The sequence below is a fragment of the Pleurodeles waltl genome, chromosome 2_2 (assembly GCF_031143425.1).
Source record: "Pleurodeles waltl isolate 20211129_DDA chromosome 2_2, aPleWal1.hap1.20221129, whole genome shotgun sequence".
Lineage (NCBI taxonomy): Eukaryota > Metazoa > Chordata > Amphibia > Caudata > Salamandridae > Pleurodeles > Pleurodeles waltl.
In genome coordinates this window covers 1,105,701,692-1,105,726,277 of record NC_090439.1, presented here as the reverse complement: position 1 = coordinate 1,105,726,277, position 24,586 = coordinate 1,105,701,692, and the positions used below count along the sequence as shown (strand labels likewise).

Below are 24,586 nucleotides of genomic sequence, written 5' to 3'. Positions count from 1 at the left end.
CGGCGGTGTCCCGCCGACTTTCCGCTGCCCTTGAGAATCCTCCATGGCGGCGGAGCGCGCTCCGCCGCCATGGGGATTCTGAAACCCCCTACCGCCATCCCGTTCCCGGCGGTTCACCCGCTGGGAACAGGATGGCGGTAGGGGGTGCCGCGGAGCCCCCGTAAGAGGGCCCCAAAAAGAATTTCAGTGTCTGCCTAGCAGACACTGAAATTCGCGACGGGTGCAACTGCACCCGTCGCACCTTCCCACTCCTCGTGGGAAGGGTGTTTCCCGCTGGGCTGGCGGGCGGACTTTCGGCGGTCGCCCGCCAGCCCAGTGGGAAACCCAGAATGACCGCCGCGGTCTTTTGACCGCGGTACGGTCTTCTGGCGGTTCCCGCTTGGCGGGCGGCTACCGCCGCCCGCCAGGGTCAGAATGACCCCCTTAGTGTGTGGGCACCCTGGCACTAGCCAAGGTGCCCCCACATCGTTCAGGGCAAATTCCCCGAACTTTGTGAGTGCGGGGACACCATTACACGCGTGCACTATACCTAGGTCAGTACCTATGTGTAGCGTCACAATGGTAACTCCGAACATGGCCATGTAACATGTCTAAGATCATGGAATTGTCACCCCAATACCATTATGGTATTGGGGGGGCAATTCCATGATCCCCCGGGTCTCTAGCACAGAACCCGGGTACTGCCAAACTGCCTTACTGGGGTTTCCACTGCAGCTGCTGCTGCTGCTGCCAACCCCTCAGACAGGATTCTGCCTTCCTGGGGTCTGGGCAGCCCAGTCCCAGGAAGGCAGAACAAAGGATTTCCTCTGAGAGAGGGTGTTTCCCTTTGGAAATAGGTGTGAAGGGCTGGGGAGGAGTAGCCTCCCCCAGCCTCTGGAAATGCTTTGATGGGCACAGATCGTGCCCATCTCTGCATAAGCCAGTCTACATCGGTTCAGGGATCCTCCAGCCCTGCTCTGGCGCGAAACTGGACAAAGGAACTCCCCTGACCAGTATCTCCCAGGGGAGGTGCCCAGAGCTCCTCCAGTGTGTCCCAGACCTCTGCCATCTTGGATTCAGAGGTGTTGGGGGCACACTGGACTGCTGTGAGTGGCCAGTGCCAGCAGGTGACGTCAGATACCCCTCCTGATAGTTTCTTACCTCTTTTGGTAGCCAAACCTCCTTTCTTGGTAGCCAAACCTCCTTTTCTGGCTATTTATGGTCTTTCCTCTGGGCTATTCCTTAGCTAACGAATGCAAGAGCTCACCAGAGTTCGTCTGCACTTCCCTCTTTAACTTCTGCCAAGGATCGACCACTGACTGCTCCAGGATGCCTGCAAAACCGCAACAAAGTAGCAAGACGACTACCAGCAACATTGTAGCACCTCATCCTGCCGGCTTTCTCAACTGTTTTCTGGTGGTGCATGCTCTGAGGGCTGTCTGCCTTCACCCTGCACTGGAAGCCAAGAAGAAATCTCCCGTTGGTCGACGGAATCTTCCCCCTGCTAACGCAGGCACCAAAAGACTGCATCACCGGTCCTCTGGGTCCCCTCTCGTCCTGACGAGCGTGGTCCCTGGAACACAGGAGCTGGGTCCAACTGACTCCCACAGTCCAGTGGCCCTTCTGTCCAAATTTGGTGGAGGTAAGTACTTGCCTCCCCATGCCAGACAGCAAACCTGTGTACTGGGTGAATTGCAGCTGCTCCGGCTTCTGTGCACTTCTCCAAGGATTCCTTTGTGCACAGCCTAGCCTGGGTCTCCAGCACTCCGTCCTACAGTGCTCAACCTGCTGAGTTGGACTCCAACGTCGTGGGACCCTCCTTTTGTGACTCTGAGTTCACAGAACTTCCAAGTGCCTGCTCCGGTACTTATGCTGGTGCTGCCTGCTTCTGCAGAGGCTCTCTGAGTTGCTGAGCGCCGCCACTGTCTCCTCCTCCAAGGGGCGACATCCTGGTCCTTCTTGGTCCCTAGCAGCACCCAAAAACCTCTACTGCGACCCTTGCAGCCAGCAAGGCTTGTTTGTGGTATTTCTGCGTGGAAACACTTCTGCAACATCCAGCACGCCGTGGGACATCTTCCAACCAAAGGAGAAGTTCCTAGCCCTTTTCGTTGTTGCAGAATCTTCGGCTTCTTCCACCCGGAGGCAGCCCTTTTGCACCTTCATCCGGGGTTTCCTTGGCTCCTGCCCCCCCATGGACACTATCGCGATTTTTGGACTTGGTCCCCTTCCTTTTCAGGTCCTCAGGTCCAGGAATCCGTCTTCAGTGTTTTGCTGGTGCTTGTGGTTCTTGCAGAATCCCCCTATCATGACTATTGTGTCTTTCTGGGGTAGTAGGGTAACTTTACTCCTACTTTCTAGGGTCTTGGGGTAGGGTATTTTGGACACCCTTACTGTTTTCTCACAGTCCAAGCGACCCTCTACAATCTCCCATAAGTCTGGGGTCCATTTGTGATTCGCATTCCACTTTTGGAGTATATGGTTTGTGTTGCCCCTAGACCTATATTCACCTATTGCGTCCTATTGTGATTCTACATTGTTTGCACTACTTTTCTTACTGTTACTTGCCTGTTTTGGGTTTGTGTACATATAACTTGTGTATATTACTTACCTCCTAAGTGAGGGTATTTTCTGAGATAATTTTGGCATATTGTCACTAAAATAAAGTACCTTTATTTTTAGTAACGCTGAGTATTGTGTTTTCTTATGATATTGTGCTATATGATATAAGTGGTATAGTAGGAGCTTTGCATGTCTCCTAGTTCAGCCTAAGCTGCTTTGCCATAGCTACCTTCTATCAGCCTAAGCTGCTAGAAACACCTCTATTCTACTAATAAGGGATAGCTGGACCTGGCACAGGGTGTAAGTACCACAAGGTACCCACTATAGGCCAGGCCAGCCTCCTACAGTACAACAAAGCCTGGTGCAGCTACTCTTCTTAGTAAGGTCAGTCCAGAGATATTGTATCTGCAAGCATAAGAGTCAATCAAGTGGACACATAACACTTGTCAAGGAGTTAAAAATTACATTATGGACTTGTGACAATAATGAAACTGTAATTTTCAAATTAAAGTTCGTAAATATGTTTTATGACTTTTTGTAGGTGTGGTGACTGCTAAAGCAATATTGTGAGGTGCAACAATGTAACTGAATCTACTTAGAAATCATGAAGATTGTATACGGTTGATAAATGTGATTTAGGGCCTGATTTAGATCTCGGCAGAAGGCTTACTCCATCGCAACAGTGACGGATATCCCGTTGGCCCAATCTAACTACCATAGAAAAGGATGGTATTTAGATTTTGGTGGACGGGATATCCGTTACCGCTGCGACCAAGTAACCCCTCTGCCGAGATCTAAATCAGGTCCTTAGTCAGAGAGACCCAAAAAATTAGATTTTGTGCCTTGCAGGGAGATAGGTGGTCACTTCTTGACATTCATTGTATTAGGCATTTGCGAGAACATAGTCAATGAAATGGACTGATTCAAGCAGAGATGACATCATCTTTGCTATAAGGTTGGCTTAAGCGCCACATAGTAAGTGGTGCATCAACCTTTACAGTGAAATAATCATCTGTGAATATATAAAAGTGAACGCATAGTGTAGGCAGGAGCGGCTCCTCTGCTATGGATAAGGTCCCCCCCCCCCCCACCACCGGTCAGCAGCAGCTGCAAAACTTTTACAATAAAGCAATAATAATCTGTGTTTATTATTGTTTTATTGTAAAAGGGGTGGGCCACGGGCTATGACGAGCACAGAGGGGGAGTCAGTGCAAGTGTACGTTTGGCTGGCCGTCTCGGGTCGACCAAACACACATGCACACTGTACTCTCTCCAACCCAGCACTGTGTTGCTGTGTTGGAGACAACAGGTAGAGACTCCCACTCTGTCTCGGAGTGCCCTGGATTGGCACTCCAGCCAATCCGAATGCCAGCAGCGTTCAGATTGGCCGCCGGGCAGGCTGGGAGCCAGTGCCTGCAGCTAAAGTGGTGGCAGTGGAAGCGGGGAATCAGGTAAGTGTTTTTGTTTAATTAATTCCCCCCCCCTCCGCATGCCACTAAGCCCCTTCAACGCGCAGCAAGCAGTTCCTGAGTTTAGTTTAAAGAAGACAGTACGAAAAGGGAATTTATTCCAAAACTCTATAACAGAAAGCCCCAACAAAGCTCTTTAGTTTAGAACCACAAGTTTGTGAAATATGACAATCATGCACACCCAGGAAAGACTTAGCCCCATATGTGGAAAATGTCAGTAACGCACAGGAGCTCAACAAAATCTATTCTAATCAGGTACGGGATATGTTGTCTGGTCTGAAACAATTCAACTATTTACAGAAAATACTGGGACGTGCGAAAGCACATCTCCCATTAATACTTGGGAATGTATCCAGTGCTGAAAAGCCATTTGCTGCCACAGGAGCTTGACAATATTGATTAATGGATTTATTTAAACAAATCTCCTTCCCAAAATAAGGTGCAAACGGCAGCTGGTAATATCAGGGATGATACTGTTGTGTTTAATATGTTTTTCTGAATTCCAGATGCCCCCCGATCCTACAGGGTCCGAAATCCACTGGGACAGATAAAAATGAACTTCACATCTGCATTGAGATCGTTGGAGGAACACACCCCATAGAACTACCAAAACAAATGTTTCTCTGATGTTTACACTCTTTGTTATTGCTTCGATCTCAGTTTAAGTTTTTTTGACATTGGCATGGATTATAAAATTGTAAAAAAATAAATGTATTCAAAAATTATTGCATATCAGAATGTTTCTGATTTCTAGCCCCCGCTCGATCCTACAGGGTCTGAAATTCACTGTGACAGATAAACATGAAGTTCACAACTACAATGAGACGGCTGGAGGAACATAGTCCATTGATTTACCAAAAGAAATGCTTCTTTGATGTTTGATCTGAGCTGAAGTTTTTTTGACAGTGACATAGATTATCAAACTATTAAAAAAATAAATGCATTCAAGAATTACTAAACAATGCACAAGTGGTACATTATGAAAAAAATACTATAAAAAATACAAATACTACAGAACAAAGAATTAAAGACTGCATAGGCAGGACTTCCATGATGTGCACCATGGGACTACTATTCACGTGATGAGGAGAAGCAACAACTGATGAAGTTGTGTGTATTCAGTCGGAATACACTTCATGGTTGCACATCAGTTGAATTGGAGGCAATTTTAAGGTAAATAGGGAGTGCACATTAAGGATTGCATACTATTAGCTGGTAATATTGTTTTCATTGTTACTCTTATTTGCAATCTTTTGATTGCTTAGCTCTCCTAGGCTGCCCTCCCTTTCTTGTGTTAGCTCCTTGGAGCATGGACCAAGTACATGTGTTCTTCTTTGTCTTTGTTCTTCCTCGTCATTTTGTAATACACTATTTTTTTATTTTATAAGTGGTTCAGTATTAATATTATTATTCGGCTTCTGACGCTCATTTATTATTCTTTTTAATATTTTTCTTTATTTTTGGGGTGTCCCAGTCCCACCTCGAACACCCAAAGTTTATATTATAAAGTTTGGCCACAGGATACCCCCGAGGCACCTACAATTGGGCAACTCTTTGAGGGCTTCAGAGGGAGCCCACCTGCTCCTCAGCCCGCACCCTTCCCTAATACTGGCGGGAGACAGCTGTTCCTTTGCTCCCACCCAGGCAGGCGTAGCTTACTTCTCTACTCCCACACGGGAGGAGCAAAATTGTGTTCCTTGCCTGGGAGATTGTGGGCAGGGAATAAGGTTTATATTACCTGCCCGCACAATCCTGGGCAGGGAGCACAGCACTGTTCCAGGAGATGGGATACCTTGACACTGCTTTGATCAGACCCCCCTTGCCAATGCTTATTTTAGAAATGTCACACGTTTTGGTGACATAACTGTTATTTAATTGGTCCGGCTAGTTCATCAACCCAAGTTTTTGCCCGTTGATGTACCACACCTTTTATGTCAAAACAAACCAACAAAAACCTCTTTGTGCAGCAACAGAAGCCCCTAATTCTGCATTTTAAAGGAATGTTTTTTTAAACTTGATATTTCAAATAATCGTTTTTATTATCAACACTTTCGGTTCTCACTACAGCAACAATTCTTACTATCAATCATTGTTGGATTCACTTCCTCAACACTGAAATTCAAACAAAGTCCCCTCTCCTACAAGAGAAGAACAATGCAGCAGCAATGAGAAGTGCAGGCACAAATTCATGTCAGTGGACTCAAGAAGAAGGATGGCTCTGTAAGACTATAGTTATTCAAGATGAGACCGTGCGCTGTAAGACCGAAATGAAGAGCGCCCCCGACTCCTGCAAAAAGTGGTTTTGTGCAGCCAGACACTGTTTTAATCCAACTTTCATACTTGGTTTCTGTCTTATTCTCCAACCATGGACTGTGACTGTCAAATGGCTAGCAGACAACACAAATGTCAGAATGCATAGTTGCCAGCAAGTGCAACACAGTTTTTAAATACAGCTAATATAACTCCATCAAGCTATGAGCTCCATTCTTTAAACTTGACAGAAATCCAACACAACTCTCCCATTCAAGCATCTGACAAGATCCTCTGACAATAATACCCCCTCAAGCCTGATGAACTTGACTAGATCACTAGACAATGCTCACTCAAACGTCATTAAAAAACTCACTGGTTCCAAATAAACATTCAGGCTGCCCAGCAACAGTCTATGATTACCCTGAAGAGGCTACCCAGAGACATCAAGTCTGGCCCTTTTCAAAATATGAGAAAAAGACCTTTCACAATAATGATGGAAGCAACTACTGGCCTGTCACTAGTCTCCAGCTCACTAAGGAAATTATCATAAAGTGAGTTGCAAACCTGCATCTCCTCCCACACCCTCCTACAATCGGTCTGATGGGAAAACAATTCAAGTGATGAGTGAGTGAGTGGGATCACTGCAGCATGAAAAAGACCCTTCCGGGTGCAGATAGATGGTGGCTTCAATGTGATGGACATTTACTATCTGACAGCTAGTTCTCCCTGCTTTATTCACCGCCTTCCACAGGATCAACCATGCAATACTGCTCTTCAGTCTCTCCATCTGCGGAGAGTACATAACCACTGGGTGACACAATCTCTACACACCAGTATGCTTACGACACAGTTTATTGCAACTTAACATTAGTAAGCAACATTGACGTCCATATGGTGTTTCATGGAGAGGCAGCTCTAACACTGGGGAAAAATGAGTCTGAATATCCCAATGAAAATATAAAGTATGACTACTCTACTAATGAGAGAACTATAATCTTTTTACGCTCACTTTTGTAAATGTCCGCAATGCATCAGCATCCTGACCGTGATTACTGGTAATCCTGTGTTCTGCTGCACTTTGGGTTAGAGGCTCACTAAACAAATGCAATAAATATCAATGACACAACATAAGAAAGCAGGAATATTGTCCTAATATAAAGAATAGTGACACCCCGCACTCCTCCACATGACAGAAGCTCGTAGCCGACATCCAACAAGTGACAAAGGTGAGAGTTGAACACTTCTGGTCACTGGAGGTTTGAGAGGAAGATACATTGTGGATCTCAATTTAGTGAATTCAATTTCTATTCAGAAAGACCTCTATGGGAATCCTTAAGGCTCCTTTCTCACATTACTGAGTGGAAAAGAGTGTGGATCCCGACCCAAGAAAAAGAGATGAGAAGCGAAGTAGTCCGAGGACTATGCACCGCTAGAGAAGAAACCTCAAGGACGGGCACAGATATAATCGGAGAGAAAACAAAGAGCAACAAGAAAAACAGACTGACGTGCCAGTGACTGGTAACCACTGAGAAGCGTTTAGAAGCCCAAGTTAGTGATAAACACAAAATATCTCCAGACACGACAAGGTGAACCCCATTGCATGAAGCGCTAGTGAAAAAGTACACGAGAGTAACACGCCAGGTACACATCAGAAATAGTGTGAAGTATATGGAAAAGAGGTACTGACAGAAGAGTTTGGGAAAGAAAAGCGTGAGAGTATCAGGGCCGTTATATCGACAGTGATCAGCAAGATCCTTCCCCCACCTCCAATGGAAGCGAGCTTTTATGTGACATCCCACAAGGAACAAAACCCAAGGTTGAGTCATCTGCCCACCCACACCCACCCTTCTAAGAACCGAAGGCAAAGACAAAAATACAACAGCAACCCGGTACTAGCAACCACTCCGAGGCCAGGCTGGCAAAACATAAATGGCCAGCTCAGGCACAAGTAATGCCTCTACAAATATTGGCAATCCTGGGCACAAGTGACAGTTTAAGAGCAACAAGCACAATGTTTGGATGTATGCAAGTGTACATGAACACAACCTGACAAGGAGTCTGGGGTCATGCACATTTCCAAGGCGAGGAACTCTTATTGCCTGATGCCCAGGACATATTGTTTGGGGTCAAGGACGAAAAGTCCTCAGGTTTAGTTTGTACCATGGACAAGAAGGCAAAGACCCCTACAGCACAAACCCTTTGGCTGCCAGTCTACAGCTGGCTACTAACATTTAGATATATATCCCAATGTACAAGCTGTTCAAACTTCTATATGTGATTATTAATGGAAAACCTTTAGTGTTAGGGCGAGAGCCGCACAGTTAGAAAATACAGTGATCTGTACGCTCAGCTTGCTTAAATGACATTGATTGCAATATAAAAACATTTGCACAATATAATTACTTGTGGCTGTCAATAATGCTCCCCAACTGCTCCTTGATGGTGCGCAAATGTACTGAAGGATGGTAGTAGGATTTGTGATTGCACTGAAACTAAAATGTTCCCACCATACCTTGCAGAAACGATTAAAGTTACAGAGTTTTGCTAAGCTATATTGCATTTTTTAAGAATACCATATATGCCATTTTCCTGACGGTTTTGCAATACAACATGTTTGATGCATGTCAAAGTTTTTTTTCAAAACCGTTATGGGCAACTTGTAATAAATAAAGCAATAAAGTACAGGTCCCATTTTTGAAACCACAAAGAGTGCACCCACAGGTCTATTTCCTTGCATGGGTGAAGATTTACGACCTTCAGGAATTCACATTTTACAGAACCAGGCCTGGAAACCAATACAAGTTCCAAGTTTCCAGAAGTTAACAGTTCTATATTCCATTTCTGAACATTTATCTTTTCATTGGGGTAGTAAGGGTCTCTCTGCACGACTGTAGTGTTTTGGAGCACCAGATACCTTGCTGCTTCGAACGTGTTCTTGGACTTATCATGGTCCAACATATTGATTAACCTGCCTCTACCTTGGACTTTGTCGCTTACCAAAATTTTCATATTTGGACTAGCCCAATCTCAGACGCAAAGACTTACAGTATCTCTATGATTGATTCATTGATTGACCCATTGGACTGTGTCGGGCCATTACCTCGCCCATATAGCCTTGAAAAAGTCACCAGCGTGACGAAACACGTGTTGGCTGTGTCTGCAGTGAAGTACTTTGTTTACTGTAAGTCAACGCTCTCGACAATAAAGACGTCATCTGTCAAGAATACTGATTTGAACTCTCGACGTACATCTTTGTTGTATCTATGAAAACCAGACATTACATATTGTAACATATCTGTGGTATACTAGAATTGATTGTGTGCGGTGTTCTAATTTTGCTTATATATCTTTTCATACCAATATCTGGTGAGTAAATGCAAATTCACTTTTACTTTTTTACTTTTGTCTCCAAGGGAAAAAATTAAGAACCTCTTTTCCTTATAGTCCTGCCTTTCAGTAGGACTGGGGGAGGAGGGGTCCTTTCCCAAACTAGATTTTTTTTTTAATCATGTCCTTGGTAGGTGTAAATTCCTAACATTTTCTATGGTTGGAACGGTTGGAGAGAAGATAGAGAATACCTTTAATCATGTATGTTTGAGAGTGCACAAAGTCGAAGAGAATTCCACACCCAAAACTAGCCCAATATATTTGCTCACAGTGGCAGCTGGTGACATTAATAAGTGATGGGGCAGCATAGCAATTAACTTGGCCCACTGATGGGCACTGTGGGAAACCAGCAACACTTTAGGGACAACGCCAAAGTTCTCGATTGTGGCTCGAAATAAACAGTGTTTATAATGGACTAAGAATGGGAGCTCTACAGTAGAGTTGAGGTTGAAGGCAGTGTGAGTTCCTCACAGTGCCTGTCAGTGGGTCAAGAAGTTAAAAATATAATGTTTACCTACCCAGTGGCTCATGGTCCTCGTTGTTCTCCGGTCCGTCCAAGCTCATGGTCCCAGAACCAACTCCCTTAACCAATTCTGACGCTTCTTTCATGCGAACCAGGATTGGTTGGAGTGGGCTGGCTCTGAGCTCTTCTAGGTACTGGAGGCCTGTATCTGCTCTCCTCTTGGCTGTCTAACACAGCTCGGACTGAAGAGTTAATGTATGCACGTCAGGCTGGCTGCTGCAAGGTAGCCGGCCAAATGGACATGCGCACTTCAAACCCGAAATGACCACCACTTCTCCCTCCTGCCAATCAGCAGCAACGGCCCAACACCCCCATGGCCTCCACCACCCTATCCCGCCCACACACAAACTAGGCTTGGGAGGACAGCACAGCACTAAACAAAATAGAATGGCAATACAATTATTTTATTACCATGTTATTTTTCACGTTTACTGCTCAGAGTAATAGCATTCAAGAAAGCTGACAAGTTGATTTACACAAGAATTACATCACGTTGTTAAGTGGAGATGATCACACTGTGAGCAATCTTGTTGATTCACAATTGGTAACCTAAATGCTGGACCAAAAGTATAATCTGGATTTATTTAAATGTAAACAACTTGTGAGCTCAACTAAATTCTTACGAGTAATTTTGCTAGAGGAATTCTCAAGACACTTCCTCGGAAACCAAACCAAGAAAGACAGCTGAGGAGCAATTAAAAAAATTAACTCTGCTATAATTAGACATCTGGCATAATGAAAAACTGGGTGTATTTACAGCCCCACCCCATAAGAATCCAAAAGACGCTAGCTAAACTGGCAAACCAAGCCAGACACAATTACCTCTCAGCAAGGAAGATGAATTGCAATGGTTTCATCTGTTCAACTCTGAGATGAATATAAACATCAAAAAGTTTGATAAAACACAATCAAATAAATTAGATGTAGGGGAGCACACTGATATGTTGCAAAATGCAATGGCCTTGCAATGAACACCCTAAAGAATGAAGACCAATTGGAAGCTGTAGTCTCACAAACACACTACTACACTGCAAGATGTGAAGATCTGGAGAGCTGTAATTGTTGTGCCAACATTAGTGTTTGGATTTGAAGAAAGGTAGTAACTGTTCAGGTATTGAAATATGCATTAAATAACTTTCTCCGACACATCTCAAAGACATGGAGGTGAAGGAGATGGTGCGTCACATGGTGCACAGGGAGAAAAGATGGCACTCCACCAGCACCTATGAGCAAAGTCATGCTTTGGCCTAATCTCATTCATGAACACTTAAAGAGAAGACTGTAGATACAATGCAGAAAGAGAAGGTACTGTTCAAAGACTGTGATATCTATCTATACCAAGACCTCTCTCAGGTTACACTAATGAGATGGCATGGTCCTTGCGCCATCGGTCATAAAATACGGGATAGATTGATCCACTATGTACGGACCTTCCTTTCTGGTCTGTCCTTTCGGTGGCAGGGATCCCCTCTCATCAATGCTTTGAATCATGAAGACCTACAAGCCATGCAAAGCCAAAATACCCAGGGGCGTTCTCTCAACCTTTGGGCTCATCACCCATATCACGGCTCTGGAATACTGTAAGAGGAAAAGCAAAGACCAGAGCAGAGACTCTTCCTCCTCCCCACCCAGAATAAAGGCTGAACGTGAACACAGCGATCAGTATTTACCTGCTTTAAGAACACTGACTAGTCATATTGATTAAAAACCCGGACTGTTTGGGAAATCTTCACCATTAGACATCAGTTGAGCTATAAAGCGGACTATGACTATAAACTGAACTAAACGACATAGGCTTTGGATGGTGGGAAACTTATGTTACTTAGAATAACATTTGCGGAGGGTCTATGGAGCCCTTGACCTGGGACGGCCTGGATGTGGGAAGCGGCCTGGTGGATCAGCACCTACAGATATTTGTTAAAACATATTTAGGAAAGATAATCTGCAGAATTGTTCTTATGTAAAATGTGAAGTAGATAGCCCAATTAAATTCTAAGTGCCCATTCATTACAAAAGAAGCATGGGGTATGGCTTCAGTGGTTAATATTGGCATTCGTTACAACACATGCATTTAATACACTGCAAAAAAACTTCTATTTTTTTTTTTTAAACGTTGCTAGCACTCATCTGGCCCTTGTTGCCTCTTATGACTGCCAGACCCATAGATACTGTAACACACTGCATCGGACAACATTCTGTGGATAAAGATTGGCATGGACACCTTTTAACTACTATCAATCGCTGAAGATTCAGTGATACCCTTTACACCTAAAGGTAGAGAAATTCATGAAATGCCAGGCTTTAACAAAAAGATGAGAATCTGACAATTTCTTAGCTGGCCCCACAAAAACTACAATCCAAATTCCTCCACAGATGGACACAGTTCAGTAAACGCAGGAGGATCCAATTGCCACTGCTTTCCCTTGAACTATATGCTGCTACATACATCATGTTCTTCAGCATAAGGAGCATCTACACGGAATGGGAGGGCCGATGCTTTCTTGAATGAGGAGCAGAGCTCTTTTTAAATGAGTCACAGCTACTTAACTGATTAGAGATCCTCTCTGCATGGGAAATGGAAACACTGCAGGCTCACAAAACAGGATCTATTTGAAATGGCAAGAAACTGGGTGTAGCCTTTAAGCAAACTACTCTGTTCAAAGCTGACGGGGGCTAGCAGTGGCAAACATTCTGCACTAGTATTAAGAATCACAACTGAAAATCTGGTAGTACGAAGCAAATTGAATACCACCATACAATGGTCTCGACAAAGATGCGAACTGAAGGGTGAAAGTGCCCTTATCGCGTTTTATGAGATTGTCCATAATGGTTTCAGTTTTTTGGAAAACACACTAATGAAGTCTGAACTGGGTACGATGTCCCAACTCGCCAAAAGCACACAGGAGTCTATTCACAAAACCATTTTGGATTATGTAAATTAGTACACCTGTAGTACTCTTATGTGTGCTGATGGGAACTGGGCGCAAACCCCTCTAAAATGGAATATTAATACAATAAATACAGTTAGCACAAACAGAAAAGGACTGAGCGTTCTTTGCACTTCTACCCTCAGGGAGTTGGATGTTTTGGGGCTGGGTCATGTCAGAGGACAGAAGCCCAGTACTCTAGTAGTATAACTTCCTTTACTCAGGGGTCTACCAGTAAAGATCTATATTGCCTACATTCACAGAAGGATGTATGCGACAGCCACGAGGAGTCAACCGGTGTGTGAAGATGTGGCACCTCTTCCCAGTGGAATGATCATGAGCACAATGCAAGACAATGACGAAAGGCGCACGATCCCTCCATGGTGATAGCACTGACCTATAGAGGATACAACTTGCATAAAGGAGGGTAGAGGAAGGATAAAGGGGGGATAAAGAGTGGATAAAGGGGGGGGGCAGACAGAAAGGGCTAAATTAGGAGAAGAAAAGGTTTTCGAACAAGTAGAAGAGTGTGTGACATTCTAAGAAACAATCCGGTTATGCCCTTTGATTAGACTTCTGATGACATATCATGCTACTAGGATTCAATACAAACATGTCACAATTAGTCATACAGATTTGCTGCTGCCTGTGTGATTATGCGCAACAAACCTTGCAATGTAGCGGCTCGGTGTTGCGGATCTGCTGGATGAGGTTGGGGAAATGTAACTGGAGCTGAATGGAGAAGAATCCAAGCGCCCTGTGAAAAAAGAAAAGAGAAACATAAGTTATTAACAACAGTTCATCCTCGGAAAATCCTCAACTGACTTGTAAACTGTTCAACATTTGTGATGCCCCACTAGAGAGCGGGCCATACCGAACAAACCAGTAAGCGTGGGTGGGGGAGCTTGCTGAACAGATGAGTTTGGCGGGAGTTCACTAGGAGTGGGGCTCACATACAACACAAATGGAGATCAACAAGGTGGAAAGGAAGAATTAGGGGCAATAAAAGGTGTGAATGATCCATGTAGGTTGAGATACTCTTGTAGGTATTTGACTAGTGCACCTGGGCCGCAGCCAAGCAGACCAATAGTAATCACCGACTAGGTTATCGTTTCCTTCTGCTACAATGAACTGTTTTTATACTATGTCTTACTGGTGAATGTCTTGGATTAGCTGGTTTTTGATAAGGTACTGGGGGTGGAGCAGACAACTTTTACAAGTATCTCTGTACTCCCGGAGGTGTGCAGTGGGTTGATAGTGAAATAGTTTTGAAGTTTTGTCAGCTTTTTTACTAAATTCTCGATCAATCTGGAAGATGTCATGGCCCTGAAAATAAAGCAGTGGTAAGGCCAATAGGTCTCTCTTTGACAATGTTTTCTGGTTGCTGCGTTTAGCTTTGATGATGGTGGATACCATCTGCGATCAGGGTTAACCTACCCTGGCGACGCTAGCAGAAGCTAGTCTAAGCCTGATAAGATTGCTTTGAATTCTACACTGGAGGACCACTGCCCGATATTGGCTAATTTGACCAACTCCGACGCATCCATCATTGATGGTTGGTTTGGGTCCGCACTTGACTCCCTTATCCCTATCTCGATTAGAAAACATCACAGAACCCTCCCAGTGGCTTTCTGGTTTAATGACATTTTGCGCAAAAATAAAAAAAACTGCAAATTGCTGGAAAGAATCTGGGGAGATCTGATTGAGCATCAGACATAATCCAATATAAAGAGGCTCTCAAAGAGTATCATAAAAAATGTAGAGCTGCTAGAACTGTATTTTTCTCGGGCAAATTTAGATTGGCCCATATCTGCTCAAAAAACATTTTTCAGATGATTAAGACACTTTCTGCCCCACCAGCACAACACCTGCTGTTCCTCTATCACAACTCCAGTGTGAGGAGTTACCCACCTTCTTTTTGAAAAAGGTGGCTAATATTCATACCTCTTTCTCTCCTAAATCAGAATGTACTCCTCAACAGGCTTGCCTGGACGGGCCCCGAGGATTGAGCACATGTCAGCTTTTGGACCCCCCATCTTTCTCTTCTGTCTACTAAGTCAGGTTCACCTCTTGACTCTTGATCTCCTTTGGTGTTCTGCAAGTTCGAATCACAAACAGTGGATGTACTCATTCAGCATTTAAATACATCTCTTTAAGAAGGCACTGTTCCTACACCACAGAAACACGTAATGGTCAAGCCCTTGGTGTGGAAGCCTAATTTAGATCTGTTTACTTGGTCCAACTGCAGGCCCATCTCGCTCCTAACCACTTTATCCAAAGTGCTTGAAAAACGTGAATAAACATCTTATGTCGTTCGCAGAAACTAATGGCCTGCTTCACCATTCTCAGTCAGGCTTAGAGCAGGACACAGCAGCGAGTTAGCTCTCTTTGCAGTCACAGACTGTCTTAGCCAACAACTAAACGAGAGTGGCACTGCAGCACTAATCCTCTTGGACCTCAGTGCTGCTTTCGATACGGTGAAGCATATTCTACTTCTTCAAAGAGGAGAGACCTTTGGTGTGCATGGTATTGCCTTTTCCTGGGCGAGATCTTTTTGGCAAGGCTGTGTCTTTCAGGTTCATCAGCATAGTTCTAAGCCTCATCCCCTTCCCTTCGGAGTCCCTCAAGGCTCCACATTCAGTCCTACCTTGTTTAATCTCGATGTAAGGCCACTTGCAGATGTCGTGGGATATTGTGGTCTTACTCTTCTGTCATATGCTGATGAAACTAAGGTCTCTCTGTCATCCCAAGAAAAAACCAGTGCAGCGGCTTTGAACAGTTGTCTTACACAAGTAACTGTATGGATGAATACCAACTCCCTCAAATGAAATGTGGTGTTGTTGGTGGGCAACCTTCCCCATCTCTGATGTCTTCACCTATGGCCGGAGGTGATGGGTACTATTCAAACCCCTATTCCGGTGGTTAAGATCAGATTAGGAGTTTGGCTGGATAATGAATTATTCACGGGCCACCAAATTACTAAGGCTGCTGCCACTTGACTGGCATCTTTAGATGGCTAAAGAAAATGTTGGGCTGTCTTTCCAGCTCTGTCCAAAGAACAGCCAATCAGGCTTTAGTAATTTCCAGGTTATCCAGGTTAGATTATGGAAATATCCTTTATCTAGGTGTCAAGAAGACTGTGCAAAATGCGGCAGCTAGACTGCCACTCCAAAGTCCTACCCCACTGCTAGTATGCTCCGTGAACTTCACTAACTTCCAATCGAGCGCCGCATCCATTTCAAAGCACTGTGTGACATTTATAAATGTCTATCCAATTCCGGCCTGAACTAGCTCAGGTCGCCGGTGTCACCAGACATGCCCAGTCCGCCATTGCACTCAAGTAACCTTAACCTTGCTCTAGTCCCCAGAATCAGGAAGTCCCGACAAGGGCGAGAGCTTTTTCCTCTGTAGGCCCAAAGCTTTAGAATCCCTCTACAACCCCCTCTGAATTTCCGTAAGAGATTAAAAACGTGGTTAATCTAAACCTCCTGGAATATGAATACTTCAGTAATACCGCCGAGCCTTTTAGGTGGCTTAGCGCTGGAAAACTCTGCTTGGGTAGCCATGCGCTCTACAAATTCCAATAATAATTTTATAATGAGCTGGAAGTGACAAAGCTGATAGCAACAACTGGGCATCTTAAAACTATAAAAATAATTAATTTAACACATTGTGTTCTATATTGGCAGGATGGCTGCCACATCACGTGATGCAGGATCCGCCTGAATGCATAGAATAAATCGTTTTTTTGTAGCTTCTATTTCCTCAAGTTAGCTGCCATTTTCCACTGAGATCAGTCAGGCTGTACTGGGAGTCAAGCTCGTCCCTTCCCGGCAGTGGAGACACACTGGTGGAATTAGCTTCCCCATGATCTGTGTCAGTGTTCTTTTCTGCTACCTTTCAAAAGCAGACTCAGTGTGTATTTATTTTCGTTCCCAGTCATGTTGCTGTTTTTCTCCCAGGTTTCAGTGCTCTACAGGTTATTGGACTTGACGTGCCAGCTAAGGCGATTCTTGAATTTCGTTCTTGAAGGCCTCGAAAACAGCGTGGGTGCCTTGAATCCCTGAGAAATATTTCGTATATGTAATGTGAGGAATCCCTTAATGGTGACTCAGGGTGCCTTCCTTTCTTTGTGACTCCCAACAATATGTTTGTTCCTAGTCCAGGAGTTGTATATCTGTTTGCTCACAATGATCTATTGAAACTCAAAAAAGAAGCTAGGAGATCAGTTTCAAACTAAGTGATGATTATGTACACGATCGGCCGCCGCAAATCTCAAGGGAGGGTGCAGGGGGACCGGGGTAAATAAAAATAAACTTGCCTGTTCGGACACTACCGGCCGCCTCACGCTCCTCTTCTTATGGTGTCTCAGCAGTCCCTGGGACACCAGCACAGGCTCCCCACGCAATTCTGGTGCAGCTCTCATGCTATACTTAGCATGAGAGCAGTGCCAGGACTGGTCTGAGCGGCTTGGTCTGCCGCTCAGACACTGCGTTGGAGTATGTGCAGTTTCTCCAACCCTGTTGTGTTACACAACCGAGTTGGAGAAACCTAAGTGCACATGTCAGTTTGGCCGGCCTAAGACAGCCGAAAAAACTGACATGCGCAACCTACCACTCCTCCTGCCCCATCCCATGGCTCATTCACATTCCTGAGCCAGCAGCTGAAAAATGAAACAAAATATCATTTTATTTTTCAGCTGCTGGCTCTTAGCCAGTGTGGTGACGCTCCTCCACCACTGTGGAGGTGCTGTCGCTGATTACGTAAGATTATTCAGATACCACAAGACATTCTTTAGTTTAACAACTGTTTAGGGGCGGAGCAGAGTGGGTGCACCAAGATTTCTTGTCTCATTTCTCTGTATGTGGTTCCTACTTTCTAGATGACTGCAAAAAGAACGGTATATTATTCCCTGCATTTGAGCCTCGGCAGGCACGCGTACACCTGAACACTTAATATCTGGGACACAACAGTACTGTGTTTACTCAAGTAAGAACAAGTTGTTTTTGTAGTCCCTCCTGCACTATTAGTGTATGCATCTCTTTCTATCATACTAGAAGTCAAAGTTGTCTTACAGGCCTTTTGAGGTTGACATTCAGTGAATCAAAAATGGTGTCTTGAAATTGTTAACTTCTGACTGAAAACCCTCTCCGCTTCAGAATCCTACAAGTGTTTATAAAAAATAAGGAAATGCTTGGAAACACTTATTTTTCCTTCATTCTTTTCGAATTTTCTAATTCATCTGCTTCGTCTCCCTACCCTCCTTCAGCTACCTCCCTTGAGGCCGAAAGGACACGACCTGCATAAACTGGATGCAAGAATGGAGCTGTGGATTAAAGTAAGGTGTACTTAAGATACTTAGTGCCTGGTTTAAAGTTTTGCGGACGGGTTAAACTGTCACAAATGTGATTGACATTCCGTCCGCTGTATTACAATTTCCATAGGATATAATGGGATCGTAATACAGCGGACAGGATATCTGTCACGTTTGTGACGGAGTTATCCCATCTGCCAAACTCTAGATCAGGCCTTGATTCTTCTGTTATGTATGATGGCCCTTCTCAAGGATGGCGGGCGCTACTGGTTGTTCCCTGCACTCCGGAGTGTTATTCTATTAGGGATCTTCCTACTCTAAGAAGCATACATGTGCATCTGATCAATTCCAAGGCTTTCCCTTTGACCTTACACCAACAGTTCTCTTTCAGTTGCTTTGCATAGAGAGGAGGCATGGGCTTCATTGTCTGTTGGGCACTGGCTCTATACCAGGAAATGTGGTTAGTACACATGTCCATACCGCCTGATGCTGAATTGGGTAGGAGTTTTGGTAATAGTCATATTGGCACAAACGATGAAGCTCAGGAAGTAGGAGGAACTATGTTACTCACTACACTGACTGTAGAACTCCTAGGCCGTAACTCCCCTGGAGGAAACCTAACTGCCTGCTGTGATATCTCTATTTGTACTGTGGATCTCTGGGATTCTTTGGCTGCGGATGGCCTGTTACCTGTATTGCTTCAAACAATGTGTGTTTTCTTCCTCCCAGTGTAGCTCCTTCTTGGTTTTAAGTATTAGCACCAAGGCAGCACTGAGGGTGTTGTAAGACAACATGGGTGAAATAGACACCTTTTGTGTAACAACAGGCCTAGTTAAAGGGCTGCAGAAACCAGGGGGGTTGGCCAAGCAAAATGACATGCAGAAAGAACGTTGTGCAACACAGCGGACGTGTACAGCCTTCTACGTAAATGAAAAGAAAGAAGCCTCATTGACTACTGAGGCTGCTAAATGGGTCTGACAGGGAGAAAGATATAACTCCTTGGATCTTCATCCCGGTGAGCAGCCAAGTGGCGTATGTGCCCCTGACACCTTCTGCTACGGAGAGTGGGAATCTCCTTAACTTTAGCTCAGACCCCTGTACGTACCCAGAAGGAAACCATTGCCAGCTGATCAGCCAAGAAGGGATGTGAACGTGCCCTTGGGAGATGTCCAGGTTCTGCTGCCTGTTCCAGGAGGATATGACCAACCAACATCACTCTAGAAGCTGTCAGCCAACACAACAGCTTGAGGACTGCAACCAGAGCTGGAATGGCAGCTTGCATGAAGCCTGCAAGCTCCCCAGAGAGAGGCAGCCGGCAGCACCCATAGAAGGGACTTCTCCCATCCCTTTCGTCCACTGTGACGCGCACCTGGCTGCGATTCCCCACTGACCATAAGGATTCTGGGTCTGCGGCTACACTAGCTGGACATGTACAATGGAAAACTCTCCTTTTTGTATTCTACGCTTTTTAATGTTTGCAAAACTGGCGGTTGCTGTTACACACTGCAAGTGTACACGTTTACTTCGAGGGCTGGATTTCACTCCCACTAGGGCTACTACAGGTGAGCTCAGATTACACTCATTGAAACTGCTGTACTACCGCACCCCTGCTGTAGGCTGTGGGGAGGCCTGCAGGGAGCTCGTAGGCTGCCAGATCTGGAGTTAGTGTACATTTTGGAGGCTGAGGCATATTTGGGGATTGCTCAGGCTTCAGAAACGGTGCTATGTAAAGATGCTCGAGTCCTCTCCTGTTTTAGGAATGATGTAAAGACGACATAGGCTCAGCGATGTTTTAAACGATGGGCAAAGTGGGCTGCGGCCCAGGGCCCCAGCCTGTCAGGCAGATAGAGCCAGTTCTGTTCTGCAGTCTTGCCCCGAATAATTCTTACATAGATTGTTGTAAATACCGTTTTCTTTTCATTTATTTTTAATGTGGGTGATCTGTGAGGCTACTACATATAGTTTACAGAGAAATGTAGTTGTTTTGTGCAACATCTTTAAAAAAAGTTCCTTTTGGATCAAAACAGGGCCTCACATATGGGAAATTGAAGAGTGTCACAGAGATTATTTGCTCCAATATGAGTGAACTGCTGCTGTGCAACAATCGTAAAAACACACATCATTATCCCAGGATATTACATGTAAACACAATTAGAAGTTGGACCAGTGTGCCTGTGCACTGTCACTGACCTGGCTCATAAATTCAAAGCTATTCCGAATAAGGGCCCAAAATACGTTTGTCCCAGGGCCCCCAACATCCTTAAGATGTCCCTGTGTAGGGTTAAACCGCGCCTTTACTGTGAAAAGGCATCATGAGCTTATACGTTTATTTTCTCCTTTTTCGAGGACACTGACCATCCCTTGAGGGCAAGCAATGTTCATGAGACTAGCATCTCTACTTGCTGCACAATAAAATATGTAACCACACGAGGCGCACTCCACTAGGGCTGTACTAGGTGGCCAAACACTTGAAACAAGAGGGCGGGCTTTATCAATAAAGAACCAGGCTTGGCAGGTGAGCGAGTATTTGTATATGCTGCATGCATCACACAATCTATTTAAAAAAGGGGAGACCGACAAACACAGCACCTACCCAGGGGTGCACCTGTGAACACGACAACGAAAAAAGAGTATCTATGTAAAACAGTTCCCTCCTGTACTCTGAAGCTGCTTACTTAGGCCTGATGGCTGAGTTTCTAAATACACTGTGTATTCTTCTGACAATTAGACGCAAATGTACGGATCAGTGGAAACAGGACATCCTTATGTCCAGTCACGGGAACACTGCAGAAGTTTAATCAATCAATACAATGTGAATCAGGCTGACACACAGGGTGTTACCGAAGTTAAGGCTGACGTTTGTCCAGAACCCCAATCACAAAATTGACTGTAACAGTCAGGGCCACTGGAATTATGCAGCAGAAGAGGGCCAGAATTTGCTGCAGGGTTGAGTAAATTGTGTGGCAAGGAAAAGAAAATTATGCGGCATAATGCGGCACATTATATAATAGTACCACTTCATTAGTTTGACATTTTGAAACTTGGTAATACTGTCTGAGCATTGATTACACCTCATTAGAACCAGTTTAACATCCAATATAGCAATAAGCAACAGAAGGGTTACCAGTCCAGCTTTGCAAAGGACCTTCCACTGCGCAGCAACAAATGTTTTAGTAACTTTTGAACTGTCTGAGCAAGAAATATTTGTTTGTAAATTCTGAAGATTATGCGGTAGATGATGCATTGTGTGGCAAGTGTGCCAAACCTATAATTATGTGAAAACTCGCATAATTATACGGCAATCGCATAATTCCATTGGCCCTGTAATAGTGTAGCTACATAAATCAGTCTTCTTGCCAGCGTTTAGCATTTTCTACACATACAATAAAAACGTTAGTGAGGGTGGGTAATTCCTTGTGAAAAAGATTGTTGTTTAAAAATGATAACTTGAACTCAAACATTTATTTTATTACTTACTATAAATTTATTTTAGATGTTTATGTGTTGGCTGTATTTTCTAAGTTATTTGCTCAATATTTTTTTTTAATTATTTTACATTTATATTTTATAAAAATATTTTACATATTTTTAAACACAGTAATAACTTTATGAAATGCCCTTGTACTTTCCCTCAGTGGGGGGTGATCTTTACACCTATAAGGTCAGTTTCAAGAGACTCCTCCCTCACTGAAGGGTCTGGGGACACATAAATCTAGACAGTGTAAAGGACCTCTTGGAAATAGTGTTACAACTAGGCGTAGGAGTAGATCTACCCGTGAGTAAATCTACACAAACAAATTGTGATTCGTGCCCACTGCCCTCCGAGTGTTCATATTATTTGTGAAACAAAATCAGATTCACATCTCTTTAGCACCATTTATAAAGTCCCGACTCGCAAGTTCAGCGGGTTGAATTGAGGCGAGAAAACTAACTATATATGGTGAGATGAGAGGGGTAACTTATTGGAGTGGAGCAAAACCCAAACACCATTTATTTGTTTTAAAAAATAAATGTAAACAATAGGTATATTAAAATGCGCCCTGGCAAGCCAGATCTAACAAATCCTATTTACATTATGTTCTGGGTTGCAGGGTGCCATGTGTAAAGAAGGGTAACTCTATGGACACGTCTGATTTGAGTTTGAACTGGTTATTTCGTTTGTCAGAATTGATACATTTAAGAGCTGTGTGTCCAGAAACTTCTAAAAGAACAGTACTTGCTTCCTGTGAATTAAACCGTGCTTCTACTAATTTGGTCACATAAAACATATGCACATGTATTATTAATAGAAATAAATGTAATTCGCCCTTGTAATGTACATGGAGATTTTTCTCACGCAGCCCTATGACGACTATTACATAACTTCGCACAAACAAAGCGTTTGCCAGTTTGTGTCCGCTATGGAGCGGCCTCCCCTTCCCCGGCGACCGGTCACACACGGGCTACAGCGCAGCTGCCAGCGCGCGACAGCCGAGGCTGACACCAATGACAAGACAGATTCCGGCGCTCGCGCCCCACCCTCGCCCTGCCCCCGCCGAGTGCGGGGCTGCCGCGCGGAGGGCGTCTCCGCAGCTGCGTCAGAGGCCCGCCCGGCCCCCTTCCTGCCTCTCCCCCTGGCGCCGACGCGCCCTGCATCGCCCCTTTCCACGGTCGCCGTATTTTCTCGCTCCCGTGACGTCGAGCGCGAGCCGGCTGAAGCAGCCGCAGGCCTCCATTCACTAGGAGACCAGGACCCCGTTCAGGGCCACTGGAATCATGCCATTCTGCGGCCGCGGCGATTTTCGCATAGTTGCTGCATTTGCCACATAATCCATCTGCCGCATAATCTGTTGATTTTAATAAAAAAATAAAAATTCTACCTACAAAGGATCTAAAGTTACAAAAAAAACGGCAACTCGCGTTCCTGCGCACCAGAAGAGCTTTTGCAAGGGTTAACTGCTCATCTTTCAGTTGCTAAATGTTGTATTTGGGTGTTAAATTGATATTAATTAAAGTGAACTCTTTTCTTAGACACTGATACCAGGAAAAAGGGTCAACTGTGGAGGGAGAGGGCCAGCCCTATTGCTAACCACCTTGAACCACAGTCTCTAAAAGCATATGAAACTGGTCCCCTGCGTCAAAAACCATAATTAGTCATGCAAAATGCCTTATTCAAAAGGTAACAAATCCCTGATATTAATACAGTTCAGAAGCAAAATAAATTGCTGGAGAAAAAGAAAAAGAGATTCTTTGCAAGTATACACATTCATTTACTGCTACACCTAGAAGTGCTCTACAGTGTACATGTAGTGGAATAAAATCGTCACACAGGAGCTATAACAATAAGTACAACATGATAATGTCATTGTATGTTATCATGGGTCACAGGTTGTGTAAATCCTATAAATTACTCTGATTGTCAAATATGTCAATCAATCACGATTTATAAAGCATGGCACACCACCTATGAGAGTCTCAAAGAGCTGGAGTTGCTAGCTGCTTCACAGTGCTCTGTTCATTTGAACAACCATGTCTTGAGTTCTTTCCTGAATTCCTGGAGTGATGCGGCGTTCCTGAGGTGCAGGGGAAGGTCATTCCAAGCTTTGGCTGACAGAAGGAGTGTCCTCCAATGTTGGATCAGCGGTTCTTGGGGGGGGTGTCTGATCGGTTGGTGGAAGGTCATTCGTTTGTTGATGTATGCGTTGGGCAGGGCTTTGTATGCATGGGTCAGCATATTGGACGGCATCTGTTCTGGATTGGGAGCTAGTGTTGCTTCTTGGGGTGCGGGGTGATGCAAGTCTATCTGCGGAGGTCAAGCATGAGTCATGCTGCTGAGTTTTGTATTGTCTGTAGTCTCTTCAGGAGGCATGCAGTGATTTCTAAGTAAAGCGTGTTACCGCAGTCCAGCCTGCTGGTGATGAGGGCTTGAGGTCCCTCTGGTGCTGATTGGGAGCCACTTGAAAATCTTGCGGATCGGGCATAGGATATGGAAGCAAGCAGACAGGACTGCATATGCCTGTTTCTGTATGGATAATTTGCGTCCATGATGATGCCAAGGTTGGGGCATGGTCTGTCGGAGTGGGGAAAGGGATGAGTTCAGCAGGCCACCAAGTGCCGCTGCATGGTGAGCTGTTGTTCCCAAAGAGTAGCACTTCTGTTTTGTCCGTGTTGAGCTTGAGACAGTTATCCTTCATCC

General features: G+C 44.6%; 1 protein-coding gene across 2 annotated transcripts in view; it reads right to left on the bottom strand.

Annotated features, from left to right (window-relative positions):
* ZC3H3 (zinc finger CCCH-type containing 3) overlaps positions 1–24,586 on the bottom strand; it is a 1,347,955-nt gene that overhangs the window by 557,367 nt on the left and 766,002 nt on the right. For both annotated transcript variants that reach the window (XM_069220898.1, XM_069220897.1), the window contains exon 6: positions 13,767–13,854. In XM_069220898.1, coding sequence (XP_069076999.1) covers positions 13,767–13,854 — 88 coding nt within the window. The remainder of the gene's footprint in view (positions 1–13,766; positions 13,855–24,586) is intronic.